General features: G+C 44.0%; 1 protein-coding gene across 1 annotated transcript; it reads right to left on the bottom strand.

Annotated features, from left to right (window-relative positions):
* Window positions 1-493: 493 nt before the first annotated feature.
* On the bottom strand, window positions 494-21,227 carry ankrd16 (ankyrin repeat domain 16). Its single transcript, XM_055653404.1, has 8 exons — window positions 21,092-21,227; window positions 19,507-20,351; window positions 17,179-17,399; window positions 14,139-14,181; window positions 10,411-10,519; window positions 6,250-6,411; window positions 3,015-3,093; window positions 494-672 (listed from the first exon to the last, which is right to left on the bottom strand). The coding sequence occupies exons 2-8, from the start codon at window positions 19,836-19,838 to the stop codon at window positions 509-511; spliced, it is 1,110 nt and encodes a 369-aa protein (XP_055509379.1). The 5' UTR covers window positions 19,839-20,351; window positions 21,092-21,227; the 3' UTR covers window positions 494-508.
* Window positions 21,228-21,301: the final 74 nt, after the last annotated feature.

The following is a 21,301-nucleotide window of genomic DNA, read 5'->3' as shown; positions in this document are numbered from 1 at the left end:
ACTTGTTCCACTGTTTGCATCCCTCTCTCCTTTCATTATCACTTCTTCCCCAGCCAACAGTGGACCATTATATGCTCCACCCTTCCTTGGTCATCTGTTTCCGGCCCCCGATTTGTTCATGCCTTTTCCTACCTCGTCCTCCCCCCCCTTTATCTTCACTGAAGAATGGTTCCGACCCAAAACATCACCAATCCTTGTTCTCCAGAGCTGCTGTCTGACCCGCTGTGTTACTCCAGCACTTTATGTCTATCTTTGGTATAAACCAACACCTGCAGTTCTTTCCTACACCCTCCATGTATTTTGTACATTTCAATGTGGGGAAACTATTAAAGAGAAGGCAGCTGGGCAGCTGAGGGGGAGCAGGAGAGTTGGGATTGTTGGGAAATAGCAGTGAGCTCTGTGTCCATAGACTGAACGGGGTTAAGGAATGTGTCTGGCGATATCCGAGCCCATGTTGCAGTACCAGGTAGAAAGAAATAGACTGCAAATGAGATTGGTTAAATATCATTTATTTTGTGTCAGTCATAGTACCTTGCAGAACCTCGAGTGCTTCTGGTTTCTTGAGCAGTTGGCTTGCTAATGTTCCCGTGTTATCTGGAGAATCACTTATCCCAGCATCGACTAGAACCCTTATGCACTTGGCATGTTGACCTGCGCAGGCCATGTGTAAAGCTGCAAAAGAAATAACAAATTATGTGTAGGAAGGAACTGCAGATGCTGGTTTACACCAAAGTAACTCAATGGGTCAGGCAGCATCTCTGGGAAAAGGGATAGGTGGCGTTTCAGGTCTGAAGACTCTCAGTCTGAAGAAGGGTTTTGGACTCTCAGTCTGAAGAAAGGTTTCAAGCCGAAACCTCACCTATTCCTTTTCCACTGAGATGCCGCCTGATCCGTTGAGTTACTGTAGCATTTTGTGTCTATCTTCGAACTGAAAATGATGAAAATCACCGGACAGACAGTTATTTTGAAGTGTAGTCACTTATAAGACACAACAGCCTGAAAGCGGCATCACAGGTAGACGGTGTGGTCAAGAAGGTTTCTGGTACATTGGCCTTTTATCAGTCAGGATATTGACTATAGAAGTTGAGTTCCTATGTTACAATTGTACAAGATGTTAGTGGGGCTACATTTAGAGCATAGTGTCCAGAGAAGATTTATGAGGATGTTGCCAGGACTTGAGGGCCTGATATATAGGTGGGCTAGGACTATGCACAGAGTCTTTTACCCCGAGTATGGGAATCAAGTACCAAAGGACATGTGTTTAAGGTGAGAGGGGAATGATTTAATAAGAACCTGAGGGGGGCAACTTCTTCCACACAGAGTGAAGTGGGTATGAGCTGTCAGAATAAGTAGAAGGTGTCGGCTGTCAGTAAGGGAGGCACGGAGGCGCAGCGGTAGAGTCGCTGCCTTTCACGCTTGCAGCGCCGGATGCCCAGGTTTGATCCCGATTGCGGTGTTGCCTGTACAGAATTTGTACTTTCTCTCCGTGACCGTGTGTGTTTTCTCCGAGATCTTCGGTTTCCTCTCACTCTCCAAAGACATAGGTTAATTGGCTTGGTATAAGTGTAAATTATCCCTAGTGTATGTTGGAGTGCGTTACTGTGCGGGGATCGCTGGCCGGCACGGACTCAGTGGGCTGAAGGGCCCGTTTCCATGCTGTATCTCTAAACTAAAAGTAGTTGAGGTAAATGCTATAAACAATATTTAATAGATGTTTGGATAGATAAATGGATAGGAGAGGTTCAGAGGGATATGGGTCAAAGATGGGCAGGTTGGACTAACGTAGATGGGGCATCTTGGTCGGCATTGACAAGTTGGACCGAAAGGGCTGTTTCCATGCTGTAGGACTATGATTCTGTAACAGTGAAATCCTGCAATAACTCCCTTAGACAGTACTGGTGATGTTGGTAGAGGAACACATTTTGCCTGGTGCCTTGCAAAATAGGATCTCTTGCAAGCAAGACATTGGTTATACAGTCGACTGGCCATAGGAAAGGATGAAACCTGGGAAGTCATCGAAACATAGAAAATAGGTGCAGGAGTAGACCATTCGGCCCTTCGAGCCTGCACCGCCATTCGATATGATCATGGCTGATCATCCAACTCAGTATTCCATCCCTGCCTTCTCTCCATACCCCCCGATCCCTTTAGCCACTAGGGCCATATCTAACTCCCTCTTAAATATAGCCAATGAACTGGCCTCAACTACCTTCTGTGGCAGAGAATTCCACAGATTCACCACTCTCTGTGTAAAAAATGATTTTCTCATCTCGGTCCTAAAAGACTTCCCTCTTATCCTTAAACTGTGACCCCTGGTCCTAGCCCCTTCTGGCGTTTCTTACCAACAATGGTCCAGAGACGTGTCATTCTCGTGATGAACAATCAGTTCAGTTAGATACTAGCAACAGCCGATGAGATTGTAGACAATGATTAACGCAGGACAGTCACTGATAAGCAACCTGGGTCTGAAATGAAGCACTAAAGCTTGATCTGCTGATCACCAACCAAAGTACTACAAAAACAAACTCTAATATTATTTTCAGTATCCAGTGTGACCTCAAGCACACTGTAATTTAGTGGGCATAAGGATCTCTGAGTGTGCTGGTTAATATAGTTTAGTTTTGTTTCGAAATACAACATGGAAACAGTCCCTTCGGCCCACCGAGCCTGTGCCGACCATATCCCTGCATATTAACACTAACACACACACACACACGACAATTTACAATCTTATCAAACCTGTACGTCTTTGGAATGTGGGAGGAAACCGGAGAAAAGCCACGCAGGTCACGGGGAGAACGTACAAACTCCGTACAGACTGCATCCGTAGTCAGGAATGAATCCAGGTCTCTGACGCTGTAAGGCAGCAACTCTACTGCTGCACCACCGTGCCCCTCTTAGAAATATTTTATTCATATGGTAAAGAGGTAGCTCAATGGAGGTTGTGAGTGTCTACACTTAATGGCCACGGGATATTGCTTAATCTCTAAACGAGTTAAAACGAGAAATCTCACCCGAGCGACCTTTGAAATCCTTTGCCCGCACATCGGATCCTAGTGTAAGCAGTGTCTCAATAGTGCGACTGTGCCCTTCCTTCAAAAGGCAGAAAAAAAACACAAGGTTTGTTTGGCAGCGAGCAAAGTTACTTAATCTTCTGCCGATCATAGACATTTTACTCTTAAAAAGAAAATGGAGTTTCTAATCTTCAGTCAACAGCTTGTGCACACACACTGCTGTAGAAGTTATATGAGAATTTATATATAATTTATTCTGCCCTGCTGCGTAGGAGAGGTGACTATCAAATTAAACGGGGCATCAATAAGGTCAATTGCCAGTCTTTTCCACAAGGTAGAGTCTAAAACTGGAGGGCATAGATTTAAGGTAAGAAGGTAAAGATTTAAAAGAGACCAGAGGGGTAACTTTTGCCACACAGAGAGTGGTCCGTATATACGGAACAAGCTGCCCGAGAAGTGGAAGAGGTGGGTATAATCACACCATGTAAAAGCCACTTGAACATTATGCAGGGTAGTCTCCTGTAACACACAGTGCTGAAGGAGCTCAGTGGGTCAGGCAGCATCTGTGGAGGGAACGGACAGGTGAGGTTTCGGGTCGGGATCCTTCTTCAGACTGATTGCTGAAGATTCCAGCACCTGCGGTCCACCTTGTGTCTCAAGGTTAATCTCCTGCGCTTCTCACACTGACAAATCAACAGTGACCAGGGCTCTTGTACCCAACCTTCTGCCCATTTCTGCTTTTTCAAAGGATGTGACAGTGGCCTAAGCTGCTGCAGTGTAGACCAGCATTCTCCTTCATTTCATTGGCAGGCTTTCTCTTTGCAACAGGATCTTGGCTGGGAACCCAGGTCGTCTGCCCGATTAACCCCGATTTAGAAAGCTGGCTTCAGGAAGAGTTAAAGCAGGTAGCCAAAAAGTTCTGCCCTGGTATAGGGTATGCCATTGACCAAGGGATTAACATAGCCTTCAGTTTAATTAGAACCTTACATGGGGAAGCCGATGAAATACTTCCTTAAATCCAGGTTGACCACGTAATAGGAAATTGAACTTTCAGTTTGCCAAGCACGCATAAGGTACCGGGTAATTCTTACAACATTCTCTTTATACAATGCAAGGTATGTGATAGATTATGTGATAGGTGCAGAATTAGGCCATTCGGCCCATTAAGTGTACTCTATCATTCAATCATGGCTGATCTATCCCCCCTAATCCCATTTTCCCGCCTTCTCCCCACAACCCGACACACGTACTAATCAAGAGTATATCTATCTCTGCCTTCACAGCCTTCTATGGCAAAGAATTCCACAGATTCACCACCCTCATCTCCTTCCTAAAAAAACGTCCTTCAAATTCTGAGGCTATGACCTCCTGTCCTGGGTTCTCCCAATAGTGGAAACATCCTCTCCACATCCATTCTTCCATTTTATCCAAGCCTTTCACTATTCGACCACCATCCAATTATATTAAATAAATTGTTTTAAATGAATTATGGACCTTTACCCGCAGGTGGTTTATATATGTACCAACAATGACCATAGTCCAGACTGTCTGATTACCATTATTTTCTCATTGTTACCGATCGCGATTATTTACTTCAAAGCAAACCCCAAGTTACTGCCTCAAATACCCATTAACGATGCTCGAAAGAATGCCAGTTTCTGTAGACATTGACTGAATAGAAAAACGATTTATGTTTTGCGAGCCTCCTCAGTGCAAAAGCAAATGCATATTTAGTGAGGGAGAGGATGGTTTGTAACAGGCTAAATCAGAAACATATAAACTAAAAAATAATCTGCTGGAGGAACTCAGCACTATCTGTGGAGAGAAATGAACAGTCGACCTTTCGGATTTGGATCCTTCAACTGAACTGAAAGAGTAGAGGAGAGATGGCCTGTGCAAAGAGGTGGGTGGAGAGTGGGACAAGCCCTGGAAAGCTGCAGGTGGATCCCAGGAAGATGGAGTTAAGTGGTGGAGAGAAGGATGCAAATAGTGACAGAGGCTCGGAGGTGGGTGGTGACAAAATGGGCTTAGGACCAGAGGGCACAGCCTCAGAATAAAAGGACGTATCTTTAGAAAGGAGACGAGGATGGTGAATCGGTGGATTTCATCGCCACAGGCGGTTGTGGAGGCCAAGTCACTGGGTACTTTTAAAGCAGAGATTGACAGGTTCTTGATTAGTAAGGGTATCAAAGGTTACAGGAAAAATGCATGATAATGGGGTTAAGAGGAAAAGATAAAGCAGCCATGATTGAATGGTGTAGTAGACTCGATGGGCTGAATGGCTTAATTCTACTCCTATGACTTATGAAAGTGAACTTTTAAGGTCAGAGGGGCAATGTCTAAAGGAGATGCATGGGGCACGTTTTTTTTTTAACCTGGAATGTGATGCCAGAGGAGCTGATAGTGACATTTAAGATGTCTTTTAGATAGGCCCATGGATATGCAGGGAATAGATGGACATGGATCATGTGCAGGCAGATGAGGTTAGTTTATCTTGGCATCATATTCAGCACAGACATTATGGGCCGAAGGGCCAGTTCCAGTGCTGTATTTTTTTATGTTTTAGCTTAGGAAACGGAAAAATAAATTTAAATGGCTAACAATCAGAAGCTCCAGTTGGCCATGATAAACAGAATGCAAGTGCTCAGCAAAGCAGCTCATCATATTCTGACATGCTTCACTTTCCTTTCCTAACAGATCCCTTCACCAACAAGTGGGTTAGCTGCTGACAAGACGGCAAACCAGACCTGTACGACCTCTCCAACCAGGGAAAATTTGGCTGAGCAGCTTTGTGCAAGATTCCACCACAATTAGCAGTGGGCTGTATCATGGTGAGCCCGACATGAGTGGAAATCAATAATGAAAAGAGATTCCGGCCAGATCATCATTGCAGTGAAGAAGCTGATCAAGTAATGTGCCTTACAACCAGTCGTAGGCATTGACTGACCACAGATCCACCAAAGCATCTCTGTGACTCCACTGGGCAGTGTAATTGTTTTTAAACAGATTCACCAGAAGTTAATTATAACTACAAAATAGCAAAACAGGAAATCCCGCTATAGTCGCCTTATATTACCGTCCCAAACGCTTTAACGGTACTGACATCTTAATGGGCAGAGGGAAATGTATTTCTGAGCTTTGTAGTGGATCATCCAGTTTTAATTGTGCTTTTTAAGTGTGAAAACAAGACAATAGGTACAGCAGCACGATTGCCGTCAAATTCTTCACAACTGACCTTGGCCGCGTAATGCAGGGCTGTCAGCTTCATATCCGTGGCTCTCTCATTTACATTCACGCCAAGCTCCATGACCAGGAAGTGAATAGCTTTGTCCTGTGCTGTCACCGCAGCTCGATGCAGAGACTGCGCCCCCAAAGCGTCGGCGGCCGAGAAATTCGCCTGAAATAGACAAGAGAGTTTTGGGGGTCACCGCAACGAACAAGCTGCAGAATTGTCACCGTATGGCCTGGATTGAATGTATGCAGAGAGGATGTTTCCACTAGTGGCAGAGTCTAGGACCGGAGGCCATAGCCTCAGAATCAAAGGATGTGCCTTCAGAAAGGAGATGAGGAGGAATTTATTTAGTTAGAGGGTGGTGAATCTGTGGAATTCATTGACACAGAAGGCTATGGAGGTCAAGTCAATGTATATTTTTAAGGGGCATATATTTTGAGTTTCTTGATTAGTACTCGTGTCAGGAGTTATGGAGGGAAGGCAGGAGAATGCGGTTGAAAGGGAAACACAGATCAGCCCCTATTGAATGGCGGAATAGACTTGATGGTCTGAAAAAGGCCTAATTCTGCTCATAACATATGAACCATATCAGGTTCAATACCATAGAGCCTACCAAAAAGTGCTCAGAATCACTGCCAGATAGAGCAAATGAAGAGAAGGGCAATGGTGCATTTAAAGGGAAGCTAAATTGCTTACTTATTTACTTGGTGGCCATTCAGTCCATTGGATGCATACTGTTCCCCAATCGAGCAATCCCTTCAGTCGCCCTATTGTTATTCTCCACGTAGCCTGTAACTTATTCTCACCCACTTACCCATCAACTCCCTTTGATTCATTTGCTTCCTACCTGAGGGGTCATTAACAGTAACCAATTAACCTACCAATAAGCTGTGGGAAGAGAGAGGAAACGGAACCCTTGTGGTCATGGGGAGAACATGCAAGCATCACACGGGCAGCACCGCTAAGAGTAGAATCGAAACTGGGTCACTGGTGTTTGTGGCAGCTGCACTAACTGTTGTGCTACTGTGCCACCCATGTACATAATTTATAACAATTTATTCATTGGGTGGGGTTGTCTTCTTGCGAACAGGCAAATACAGAGTTTCCCATATTAGACAACGAAAGATATAGCATGGAAACAGACCCACCAAGTCCACACTGACCATGAACCACCCACTATTAAGTTCCCATCGCCAGATTTTATCACCCACACGAGGCAGTTTATAGTTACCCGATCAAACTGCATGTTTGAGATGTGGGAGGAAATGTGTGCAGCCACTGGGAGTATGTGGGAGGAAATGTGTGCAGCCACGGGGAGCATGTGCATAAACAGCACTCTACATAAACAGCACCCGAGGTAAGGGTTGAAACCGAATGTCTGGCAAATTGAGGTAGTAGCTGCACTAGCTTCATCACTTGTGATGGAAATAGATTGGTGTTCAGGAAGCACATGCAAGCAAGATGTAAAAATAAAGAACTGCAGATGCTGGTTAATACAGAAAAGCACACAAAGTGCTGGAGTAACTCAGCAGGTCAGACAGCATCTCTCGAGAACATGGATAGGTGACGTTTCGGGTCTCCTAGACTTCCGGTCTCCTAGGCTTTGGGTATCGACCCAAAATGTCACCTATCCATGTTCTCGAGAGATGCTGCCTGACCTGCTGAGTTACTTCTTTCATATATACAATACAATACAATTTATTTGTCATTTGAACCCCATTGAGGTTCAAACAAAATGTTGTTTCTGCAGTCATACACACAAAAAAAGACCCAAGACACAACACAATTTACACAAACATCCATCACAGCGCATCTCCTCCTCGCTGTGATGGAAGGCAAAGACTTATCTCTCCCCTGCACTTCCCATTCCCCTCCCGATGTAAGAGTCAAAGTCAAAGCCCCCGGCGGGCGATGGTAATTGTCCCGCGGCCATTAACGCCGTGCCGGGTGATGCAAGGACATGTAGGCTAGACTGGAGAAGATGGCAAATTATCTGCTCTGATAATCTTGTAGATTCATCATCAAAGTCAGTTTTTCACCAGATGTATTTAAGTTACTCAAATTTAAATTCCTCAGTGCTGTGGTGGGGATTTGAACCCATGTTCTGGGATCAATAGTCCAGATATCTGAATGCAACTCTAATAACCTAACCATTACGCCATCAAATCCTTACGGGTGAGATCAAAGAAAAGAGGGATTCAACAGAGAATACCACAATATGCTGTTGGAGATAGATATTATATTCACCATGGACCTATTGGGACAAATGCTGTTCCTCTGACATGATGTAACTATGCGGTTGGTATTGATTAACAGGTAGGTGAAAATAGGCAAGGAATCATACGCAATGTTGTTGGTTTAACAGAATAATTTTCTATCATTTAGAAAAAAATACAAAACAGTTGCAATATAAATTTTAACACCATCAACATTATATGCAGAATTACAGAAAATTTATGGCTCAAAAGGAGGGCATTCAACCTCGCGGACCTGAAGGGTAGTTGGGCGACAATTTATTCAACTGAATCGCATCTTCCAGATCTCAGTCCGCAGCTCTGCAGGCCAGGATTCTTCAATTACACATCCACGTTCTATCTAAAGGTGACGGGGGGTTTCGTGTTACCAATCTGTCAAGGCCCTACCATTCTCCAAATGAAAACAATTCTCCTCATCCTCCTACTAATCTTCCCACCAATTATTTTAAATCCATGCCCCCCAGATTTTCAATTCCTGTGTTAGTAGAAATAGAACTTTCCTCTTTGCCTGATGTCAGGCCCCTCTTCATTATACACACATCAATTAAATCTCTCCTCAGCACTTTACTCTGTGTAAAGTGGCAACCACAATCAGTTATATTTCTTACACTGTGGTCCAACCAGTTTTATACAGTATCTGTCAGATTTGGCATTGGACTAGAAGGTTTCCCAGTTTATTTAATAGTATTCCTCTCAATAACCCACACACTTTTAGTTAGAAAGAGGATGTTGCTTAGTAGAATAATAAATTTGCCAATGAATCCAGTGGAGAGGGAGCGCAGGAAACAAAGTCCTGGTCAGTCTCAAAAGGAGTGCGGAGAAACAGAATCAGATGAGTTTAAAGAGAATTTGCGAACCAGGGCCCAGACTGCGAAAGGGAGCTTGTCAATCAGAACCAGATAGATGCAGGGGATTTCCAAAGAGTTGAAGAGTGAATGATCAGAGTCCTGCATTATACATTTCTGTCATAACCTGCTTGTTTTTACATTCAATATATTTTCTAAAGTCAGCATCTAAATATCTTTTTAACCAGTCTGTCAACCAATCCTGCCACAGTTAAGATAGATGGTTTATTTGTTGGTGTAGTATTATCAGTTGCACAGTAAAACATTTTTTGGGTGCCATTCAAGTAAATCGAAGGACTCATTAGTAAATAGCACACAATAGTAAATGGATGGCACAGTGGTGCAGTAGTAGACTTGCTGCCTTACAGCACCAGAGACCTGGGTTTCGATCCAGAACTATGGAGTGTTGTTTGTATGGAGTTTGTTCGTTTTCCCTGTGACCGTGTGTATTTTCTCCAGGTGCTCCGGTTTCCCCCCCACCATCCCCAAAGCGTGCAGGTTTGCAGGTTAATTGGCTTCTGTCAATTATCCCAAGTGTGTAGGATAAAACTGGTGTATAGGGATCGTTGGTCGACGTGGGCTCAGTGGGCTGGCAGGCCCGTTTCCACACAGTATCTCTAAACTACACTAAATAGATGCAGGTAGACTCGCCTGGGGCAGCACACAGAGTGTCGCCATGCTCCAGGGCCATCTTGAACTGAATGGAAGCACAAGTCTGTACATGCTCGGGTGTTCCACATACTCCCTACTTCCCTAAGACTGTGCCGATTTAACACTTAATCACCCATCCTCTGTGGCGTGTGTATCTAGGCTGTGTAAGGAAAGTGTATAAAGAATGACTCACATGTATAATTTATAGCAAAACACAAACTGCTGGAGGAATGGAGTGGAGCCGGCTGCTTCTGGGGAGGGCATGGACAGGCATGGACCCTTCTCCATATACTTTATAGCGATGATTTGGTGTGGTTTCTGAACATTCTTTTTGGCTTGTCACGTCCTTCTGTGCTATTTAAAAACAGAGAGAGCTTTACACTCTAGTTGGCTGCAGTCAGATCACAACTCACCCCGTGCCTGTGCAGCAAGAGCTTTGCAATCGTGATGTGGCCATGCTGCACCGCGTCCATGAAGGCTGTAACACCACAGCTGTCCTTGGCATCTGGTCCGTAAGCACATCTACAAACAATGGACAGTAACATTTCAAAGCCAGCCATTCCTGATCTTCCAACAAATAAACAAAAACACCTTCTTCTTCTTCTTGCATATAGCGTGCACAGCCTAAAGTTGTAGGACAACTTGTTCTATTTGATCTTATTTGGTTGTGCACACCAGGTTGATTGCATTCGTTCAAACAGGGCGGACCACGTGACCAAGGTTGCATTCTCCCACCCCAAAAACACATTGATAATGCATGAAGCAAGGTTGATGTGGATGCTAAAAGTTGCAAAAATCTTTGGAATAGAAGATCACAACTGTGCTCAAATTAGGTTTTCAGTGCATTGAGGAGAACAGTGTATAAACCATTCCCACTGACAGAGAGTGTAGGACGAGTGCAGAGCCTAAACAATGTCCCAAATCTGAGGAAGGACATTATCGCCATAGAGGGAGTGCAGAGAAGGTTCACCAGACTGATTCCTGGGATGTCAGGACTGTCTTATGAAGAAAGACTGGATAGACTCGGCTTGTACTCGCTAGAATTTGAGAGGGATCTTATAGAAACTTACAAAATTCTTAAGGGGTTGGACAGGCTAGATGCAGGAAGATTGCTCCCGATGTTGGGGAAGTCCAGGACAAGGGGTCACAGCTTAAGGATAAGGGGGAAATCCTTTAAAACCGAGATGAGAAGAACTTTTTTCACACAGAGAGCGGTGAATCTCTGGAACTCTCTGCCACAGAGGGTAGTCGAGGCCAGTTCATTGGCTATATTTAAGAGGGAGTTAGATGTGGCCAAGGGGATCAGAGGGTATGGGGAAAAGGCAGGTACAGGATACGGAGTTGGATGATCAGCCATGATCATATTGAATGGCGGTGCAGGCTCGAAGGGCCGAATGGCCTACTCCTGCACCTTATTTCTATGTTTCTATGTTTCTATTAGAGCCTTTCATGAGTTAAGTTTAGAAGTACTTTTACATGCAGAAACTTGGAAGTGTCTATTACAAATGCTTATTGGTCCTAGGGCACAGCGTGCTGCTGATAGAGCTGGTGGCTCACAGAGCTAGAGACCTGGGTTCAGTCCTGATCTTGGGTGCTGTCTGTATGGAGTTTGTACATTCCTCATGTGACCACATGGGTTTCCTCACGTTGCTCCAGTTTTCTCCCAGATCCCAAACTCATGCAGGTTTGAAAGTAAATGGGTCCCGTGAAGTGGGATATCATAGAACTAGTGTGAACAGGTGATCGAGGGTTGGTGTGGATTTAGAGGCCAAAGGGCCTATTTCCATGCTGTATCTTTCATCAATCAATTGTTATTTTCAAATTTGAATTCAAGATTTAGGATAACAAAAGATTGTGAGGGAACTGGGTCAAGGCAGATGTCTAGAGTTCAGTCACAGATCGACTACAATCCCACTGAATGTGGAAATGGACTCAAGCAGTGTAGTGGCCATTTGGCTTATTTTGTGTGTCATTACTTATGGCATGTGTCTTTAAATTTTAGGCTGCCCGTTATTATGTGGGTGGGATTTATGACGTATTCTAGGGTGTGTTTGGAGCTAGGTTTCTTGCGCAGAAGCTTAGTTTTTAGTAATAGTTTTGGACCAGCATGAGGAAGGCATACCCTTTGACCATGCAAAGCGTAACGGAGACACGGGGAGTTTTCTAACCTTTAAAGCGATATGGTAGAGTTTGATGAAGATTGTAGTGTACAAGTCAGAAGAAGGTTGGATGTACCGTATTATTTTTCATCAACAATAAAGAATCTAATAATCAAAAGAGTTATGAAGATTTATCTGTGAAGAAGCTCTGAAGGTCTCTTGTCGGAAAGCTCACATGCGTATAACGACATTCTCCTTCATCATATAGTCCACTTAGTGGCTAGAGGGAGTAATCTCTTGAACGATATAAAAATTTGCCGCTACATTAAGTCATAGGATACCTCCGCCGGTGGGGGGGGGGGGGGGGGTGAAAGCCAGTCCCAGTGAGTGGGACAGAAGATTTGGCTAAGATCTTGAAAAAGGTTTTGGCCAGAAGACCGGTTCCAGCTGAGGAACTTAAGACAATAGATCTCGGCCAGAGATGGCCTCGAGGTCTATCGACAGATAAGAGACTTATCTGAAGAAATTATCAAGATATTACGAGTAGAAATCGAATATTATTTCTTTGAATTTTGAGGCTGCAAAGCTTTAATTTTAAACGGCTTCTGTAAGAAGAGCCAGAAAGCTAGCCACTAGCTTGGAAGATAGCCAATAAAAGTGTTCTTCTACTGTCTGGAGATATCCAGCCAGTCCGACCTTCGAAATTGTTTTGAAGTCTTGATAACACACATTCCTTATGAACTAACGTCACCATTAAGCCCGTGGGTGTTTGAGAGATGTTGTCTAAAATATCAGTTTGTTATGGTGATGAAAATGTTGACAAAACAAAATTAGAACAACCAGCAGAGGACTTTGTTTGTTCAATTTAAAGACTTGGCAATCTGCCAAGACCCGTTTAAAATAATGGAGCCAGAAGATGAAGATAGAGCCACGCCAGAGGAACCACAAGGTGGCGAAGTCAAGCTTAGTCAAGGACAAGCTGCCTACCTGAAAGAAACTAAGAAGGAGGAAAACTCGATATGGGAGTTGAAGCTGATGTAGGAGTTAAGAGGTTCTTCTGCAGTTGTATAGGGCTCTGGTAAGACCACATCTGGAGTATTGTGTACAGTTTTGGTCTCCTAATTTGAGGCAGGACATCCTTGTGATTGAGGCAGTGCAGCGTGCATTGAGGCAGTGCATCGTGTTCAGACTTGTCTGCACACAATTTCTTAAATCTCATAAACAAAATAAACCTGTTCAAAAGTGCCAAGAAGCTTTTTGTATCTGGGACATTTCCTGTTGTTTTCCCACACACAATCGTCTCTTGTCAGTTCACAGGACAATGATGATATTGTCAGAGAATCACACCCAAACCTGGGTAATGGTGACACCAGGAACCTGCCCCTACAGTTGTCAAAGAACAAAAGCTGCAATAGTATTGAGAAAATGATGCACTCGTGACAGAAGTAGCACTCGAGTCACCCCATATCTGTGGTGATACAAATCTCAACATGGGTATAAATAAGGCTGTATATTTCAGACGCATTGCTATCAAAGTTGGAATACTTGCGACACTGTTCGATAGATCGGGCACCTAATATAGAAGGCACAGCTCAAGGAGGAACAGCTTCTTTCCGGCGGCTGTCACTCTACTCAACAACGTACCTCGGTGACTGCCAATCACCACCCCCCCCCGGACACTTATTATTATTTATTCAAATCGTTTGCTATGTCGCTCTTCCAGGGAGATGCTAAATGCATTTCGTTGTCTCTGTACTGTACACTGACAATGACAATTAAAATTGAATCTGAATCTGAAGCAGGGCCTTTAATAAGGGAGGGCATCATTCACATCTGCGACACTACTAGCACTGCAGACAATACAGCAGCAAGAATTCAAACATTCAGCATGTTGTGATAGAAGGCTGCATCATGCATTGGCCCAAGACCCAAAGCCTTTGCACTGCGGAGCCTGGTGTAGCTATTATGCATGCCTTAAAATAGAATGCTGCATTCAACACCACTGATATTGAAGATCACACTGTTTCAGAAAAGGAGCTTACCTTTCCAGAAGGACTTCCACAGCCTCAGTACACCCGTGCATGGCTGAATAACAGAAACAATTTGCAGATTGGATCAACTGATGTTATTCTTGCAATCTGTTCCCAAACAACCATATCTCAAAAGGGGCATTGTGTTTGCTGAAACACGACTTAACAAATCTATTTTAGTTTTGTTTTAATCGAATTTGTCAATCGTACAATATATTCTGTGTCTAAATGATTTGCCGCTTTGGAAAAAATATCTGCACAAAAAGAAAACTTTTTTTATCCCGAGCTATTATCCACCTCATTGGAGACCCTCAGACTATTTTAGATTGGACTTTGCTGGACTTTATCTTGCACCAATTCTTATTCCCTTTATCTTGTACCTGTACACTGTGGACGGCTCGATTGTATTTGTGTATAATCTTTCCGCTGACTGGATAGCAAGCAACAAAAAACTTTTCACTGTACCCCAGTTCATGTGATAATAAATTAAACTAAAACCAAAAACTAAATTTATATTGTGGCCCATTTGGTAGACTTGGAAGGCCATGGATTCAAATCTCAGGTTGAAAATTGAATCCTAAATTAAGTGGGATTTGATTTGACTTTGGCAAGAGGTCAAGTCAAATCACTTTGAGGTTTGAGTCCTAAATCAAGAACAATGCTTTCAATCTAGTACTAAGGGGATTCTGGTCTCTTAAAGGTACTGTTATTTGGATGAGTCAGTAATCCAAAGCCTCTTCTGTTCTCTGAGCTGATCCTAAAACATTAAATTGGCGAGGACAGTGGTATTTTCCCTAGTCCTGGCCAAATTGTCCCTCATTTAATACTGTCTAAGTGCTGAGTAATCACACTGCTTTTTGCAGGATCCTACTAACGCCTTTCTTATAGTACAGCAGCACATACTGCCCTCAACTGGGACTGCAGTAGAGTTCTTCCGCATTTCTATCCACATTCACATGCCCAAGTTTTGAGATTGAAGATTTTGTTTTAGTTTATTAATGTCATGCGAACCAAGGTTTAGATGAAGGAACTAAGTGTAACATATCTACTGTACAAAGTTAGGCTGAGGGGAAAGATGTGCTACAAGGAGGATATAAAGAGGTCTCAATTGATTTTAGACAAATTTGATGAGTTGGCAAATGTGTGGCAGATACAGATTAATGTGGATAACTGTAATTCTAAAAACAGAAAGACTGATTGTCTGATTGGTAATAAGACTGTGAAAAGAGAGGATGCCACGAAGCCTAGGTGAGACCTTATGCAACAGTGTCTGAAAGTAAGAATCTAGTGCAGCGTGAAGCAGAAAGGCAAAGAGGATTTGTGTACAGGAGTATAAATATCTTGCTGCGGTGAAGCCCCATGTGGAATTTTTTTAATGCAATTGTTGTATCCTTTTCTTAGGAACAATGGTCTTGTAAGAGCAGTGAAGATAGACAGGTTGCTGAGCTGGCTAGACTGATGTTACTGTATGTGGAGAGATTGGGTCAGTCAGACCAATGTTCACTGGAATATAGAATATTTTATGTTAGAAACCTATAACATTTGAATCCACAAACAGTGCTTAGCAACAGGAGGGAACTGTAGCCTTAATCATTAAATATCTTCAGGATGAAGGTAATATGTTTCTTAAAGCCAAAGGGACCAAGGGATATTGGGAAGAAGCTTGCAGGGTACCGAAGTGGAGGATCAGCCGTGATCCTGATGAATGGTGGAGCAGATTCAATGGCTTAGCCCTGCTCCTTTTTTCTATTATTCTATGTTTTCAGGGGATATGAGGAATTAGGTCTCAATGAATGGCTAAATAATCTAGGGGCTAAATACGCTTGTCCCTACATTCTTGGAATAAGCATGATTGCAGGGGTTGTTTTGAAAGAGATAATATAACAATAGCAATTGTTGGCTTTTCTATATAAACCCAATTACGCAAATAAGAAGCAAACAGAAATGCCTACTTTTAAAGTTAATCATGGCCTAAATGATAAAACAAAGGAAATGTAACTAAACTAAGAATGTCTTGTAAACATGGAACTAGTGTCACTTCCTAGCTGTGGGAGGCCTACACTGCACTCATGAGCGGGAGGTTTCATGAACAAATACTGAAGCCGAGAGCAGTCATCTAGACCGTACATCATCAATGGCCGAAGATAGACACAAAATGCTCAAGGTCTTGGACTTTCTTGTGGCGATACAACCAATAAGAATAAACTGTGATAATCATAATATACATTATTGCTTGTTGAAAGGATTAAGAAGAGAGACCATTTCCTCTGGTAGGCAAGTTCTGAACAAGGCATAACCTTAAGATTAGAGCAAAAAAAAAAGGAAAATTGCTAGAGAAACTCAGTAAATCAGGAAGCATTTGTGGAGGGAAGTGGAGAGGCATTTTGGATTGAGATCCTATGGACTGAAATAAAGGTGAGGTAGCCAGTTTAAAGGGATGGGCGAGTTCTTACAGTTAAGATTAGAAGTTCAACATAACGTTACGAACCAGTTGCCCATAAAATGTAGTGGAAATCTAGAACATATTTCAAAATATTGGTAAACTGAGGGTAGAACGGAAAGATCGAAACTCGTTGACAGATACTTGATCTGCAAAAGTATTAAGGGTTGTGGAATCGGAGAGTGGATTAAATTAGGTAAAATATTGTCAGGACAGAGTTGAGCGGCTGACTGGTCTACTTCGACATTGAAGTAGGGCCAGCATCAATAGGTCATTCAGCCCCTCAAGCCTAGTCTGCCAAATCTTCAACTAATGTAAATTAATGGGAAGACTGATCCAGTATTTTAGTGTAGTTGGGCAAAATAGTTGACATGAACACAGTGGACCGAGAGGCCCATTTCTCTGTGCTGTCCAACTCTATATTTGTGGAGGAAAGATTCTGAAGAAGGATCCCGACCTAAAACATCACCCATTCCTTCTCGAGAGAGATGCTGCCTGTCCCGCTGAGTTACTCCAGCATTTTGTGTCTATATTTGTGGAGATCAGCACTACAATAATCTAATCAAGAATGGCCCTTCTTTAACCCACACAGTAGACCCCAGTTCACATCACCTGCAGTGTGGAGGGGAGTCCTCTTCACCTTGCTCTTCACATCCCAGATGCCCGGGCTGGCTTGGAGAAGATACAGGATAATTTCCGGATCACCTTCACGGCAAGCGATGTGAAAACAGTTCCAACCATCCTTGTTTTTCAGGGTCGGATTTGCTCCAGATTCAATCAGGTCTTTAATCACCTCCAGGTTCTTTCTTGTGCAAGCCATCATCAGTGGTGTCCTACAAGGTAGAAAGAGAAATGACCTCCCTGTGCGTTTAAGAGACCCATCACAGATCAATGGGTAAATGTAGCGCTTTGCACAATAAAGATTCCAGCATTTGGATGTTTTGGTCTCCTTGTCAAACCTGCCCTTGAGCACCACCTAAGATAGGCACAAAATGCAGGAGTAACTCAGCAGGTGAGGCAGCATCTCTGAAGAGAAGGAATGGGCAATGTTTCGGGTCGAGACCCTACTTCCGACTGATGGACAAAGAAGGGTCTCGACCCAAAACGTCGCCCATTCCTTCTCTCCAGAGATGCTGCCTCACCCGCTGAGTAACTCCAGCATTTTGTGTCTGCCTTCGATTTAAACCAGCATCTGCAGTTCTTTCTGACACATCTTGAGCACCACCTAGTGTCTCTCCAATGTATGCACATGGACACGGGGCAATTCCAGGGTTGGAAACTCTCTGCCAACAAACAGCAAGAGTTCTCCAACCAGGAGCAATGCCCGTACTGCTGCAGTGGTCAAAAGAGACACAGGACAGGCTGGGCTTGTTTTTCTTGAAGCGGAGAAGGCTGAAGGGTGTAATGAGTCTTACCCCGTACATTCCCTTTACTCCCCTCTTCCATCAGGCAAGAGGTACAGAAGTGGGAAAACACACACCTCCAGGTTCAGCAAATGTTTCTTCCCAGCTGTTATCAGGCAACTGAACCATCCTATCACCAACTAGAGTGCGGTCCTGGGCTACCATCCATCTCATTGAAGACTCTCAGACTATCTTTATATGGACTTTTACTGGCACTAAATATTATTCCTTTTATCCTGTGTCTGGACACTGTGGGCGGCTTGATTCTACTGGACAATATGCAACTAAAAAGCTTTTCACTAATAAACCAAACTAACCTGACAAAGGCGTACAGGAGGGGTCTCTACCGAAACGTCGCCTATCCATATTCTCCAGAGATGCTGCTTGACCCGCTGAGTTACTCCAGAGCTTCGTGTCTTTCAAGGTTTACAAATGCTTAGTGGGTGTATATGGGGAACATATTTCAAACAGTAAAAGGTTTTGAGGGGAAGGACTATTCACTGAGAGTAGTCAAGATTCAGAAAACACTGCACGAGAGGAGGGTGGAGTCAAACTCTGACCTCCTTTAGGAAGTATCTAGGCATGAAGATGAGTCATCCCTACAACCAAGCTGAACAACTATTGGGCCATTGATGGAGTTCTGTAACAAGTAACGTACCGCTGGGATTGGTACTGTGAGCATTGGTGTTTGTAGTATAGATGTGTTTACATGATTTGAATGGGAGTATAGGTGGCATGATTAGTAAGTTTGCAGATGACACAAAATTTGTTGGAGTATGGAAGCTTAGGGATGCATTGCAGCATTGGTCAGTTGGGCAGAATAGTGACAAATGGAATTCACTCCAGCCAAAAGTTCCATCCCAGTAGGACATAGAGTAAATGGCAGCAGCTTTGATGTACAGAAAGATCTTGTGGTGCAAGTTCAGAGGTCCCTGAAAGCGGCGACACAGGTAGATATAGTAGAAATTGTATTTGGAACGCTTGCCTTCATAGGCCACAGCACTGAGTGCAAGAGATGTCGCCGCTCTACAAAGCTTTGTGTTGATTGCACTTAGAGCACCGCGTACAGTTCTGGTCGCGGGAAGAACATGGTAGCAATGGAGAGAGTGCATAGGAAATGGGCCTCGAGGAATACATGCCTAATGCAGGCAAATGTTGTTATGAATCAGGGTGGCATGGACACGGTGGGCTGCATGATTCTATATTCAGCACTCAAAAGCTTGTTCTGCCAAGGCAATGTGTGTGCTCATCCCAATACCTCTCATGTGATGTGAGATACCTGCTTTCACCATCCCCTCAGTCACCCCTCATTCTTCTGACCGCCAAGGAATGCTGCAGAGCCAGCATTAGCCTCCCTTGGGTACACAAAAATGCTGGAGAAACTCAGCGGGTGCAGCAGCATGTATGGAGAGAAGGAGATATGCAACGTTTCGGGCCGAAACCCTTCTTCAGGCCTCTCTTGACCGGGTTAAAAGGAGTTGTACCTATAGCTCCCCAAATGAGCAAACCGAGGACTGCCAGCAAGCGGCGCACTAACCAGTCGGCTTTCTTCACAGGGTCAACCATGGCGCCTCTTGCAAGCAGATACCGCACACATACTGCGTGGCCCATGGACGCCGCCTCATGGAGGGCTCGCTTGTAATCGCTGTTCAGCAGCTCCACGTCAGCTCCGAGTTCCTCGACCAGGTATGTCAGGATCTCCGGGTGTCCGCGTCTGGCGGCATAATGTAGCGCCGTGTCTCCCGAGCGCCCAAAGTGCCCCTTTACCATGGCAGTCCTGACACTCTCACACTTGCACACCTCTCCCTTAATGAAGTCGAGGTTCCCTTCTTGGGTCAATCTGATGAGACGTTTAACTTTGTCCTCCATTCCACTTTAATAGTCTATAACGTAAATATAAATCCAGATGAAAATAAAATGATGCGAACAAACAGCAGTGATTAATTACTCTTCTCACTTGTAATTATAGCAAACAAATTGATTTGCTACATTTAAGGAATCTGAATTTAATGGGCTGTTATGTTATGTAATCAATGTCGCCTCTCCTGAGAATCAATGATTCCTTCATCCGAGTTGGGATCCACCGTTGCTTGCGATCAACCTCTGACACTCGTTCTTGTAGGGCATAATTCATGCGTTGTCACCAGCAGACTCATCCCTTCTGATTCATCCTTATTGCTACCAGCGTCTAGCCAACAACATGAGTCTGAAGAAGGGTCTCACCCATTCCTTCTCTCCAGAGATGCTGCCCGTCCCGCTGAGTTACCCCAGCATTTTGTGTCCACCTTCGGTTGAAACCTGCATCTGCAGTTCCTTCCTGCACATCACATGCTCTCTTGTGTTTCAGCTCCGCCTCCAGACTCCCGGTGTCCGACCACAAACCTACCAGGGACAAAAAATTCGCAACACTTAGGGGGAAAAAAATCAAATGTTTTGGAGTGCAGGACCCACTTCATTCACCTAGGCTTGCAAGTAAATGAATAACACACGTTTGGCCCCGGTATTTAAATGCAAATCGAATCGAGGAGAAGGTTGAACAGTTAGTTTCAATCACTTTCGGATTAACGTTTGCAGGGGATTCCCTCGGAGTAAATTAATAGTTAATAATCCTCGGATTTACACCAAATTTTCAGAGGATTCCCTAGTACCGTACTTTGTTTACAGGGAGTCATCCATATTGTATCAATAATTGCGGGGGGTCCTGAACAGATCAGTTTCTGCCGAAAATAAGAACAAAAACTGGAGTAACTCAGCGGGCCAGACCATGGAGAAGAGGAATATGTGACATTTCGGCTCGAGACCCTTCCTGGGACTGAGAGGCAGGGTAAAGGAGAGAGGGAGGGGAAGGAGAGGGAGAAGGCGCTTAGGAGACAATGCGTGGAAGATATGCAGAAAGGAACGATAATCAAGGCAAGGTGGAGCCCACAGAAGATCTGTTGGCTGTTGGGTAGGTGATTACGAGTTATACAGAGATTGGAACTCAACAGGACTAGAGTATAACTAGTACGATGATTAGGGTGAGTGAGAGATATGGGGAGCTAGAGAAATCAATATTGATTTCTGAAGAAGGGGTTCGACCCGGACCGTTGCCTATTTCCTTCGCTCCATAGATGCTGCCTCACCCGCTGAGTTTCTCCAGCATTTGTGTTCGCTGGGTTGTAAACTGGTGAGGTGCAGGCCAGTTTCTGCAGTCTCCTCAAAGTGCAACATTGTTTGCAAGGGACGCCCTGGAGGTGCGTCATTGATGGCGGGGGTCCCCCAACATGTGTCAATATCTGCAAGTTGCAAGAAACAAACAAGAACCGTCTCCTAGTTCAGCGTGAAAAGCACAC

This window comes from Leucoraja erinacea, chromosome 22 (genome assembly GCF_028641065.1).
Source record: "Leucoraja erinacea ecotype New England chromosome 22, Leri_hhj_1, whole genome shotgun sequence".
NCBI lineage: Eukaryota > Metazoa > Chordata > Chondrichthyes > Rajiformes > Rajidae > Leucoraja > Leucoraja erinaceus.
This window is presented reverse-complemented; position numbering and strand designations above follow the sequence as displayed.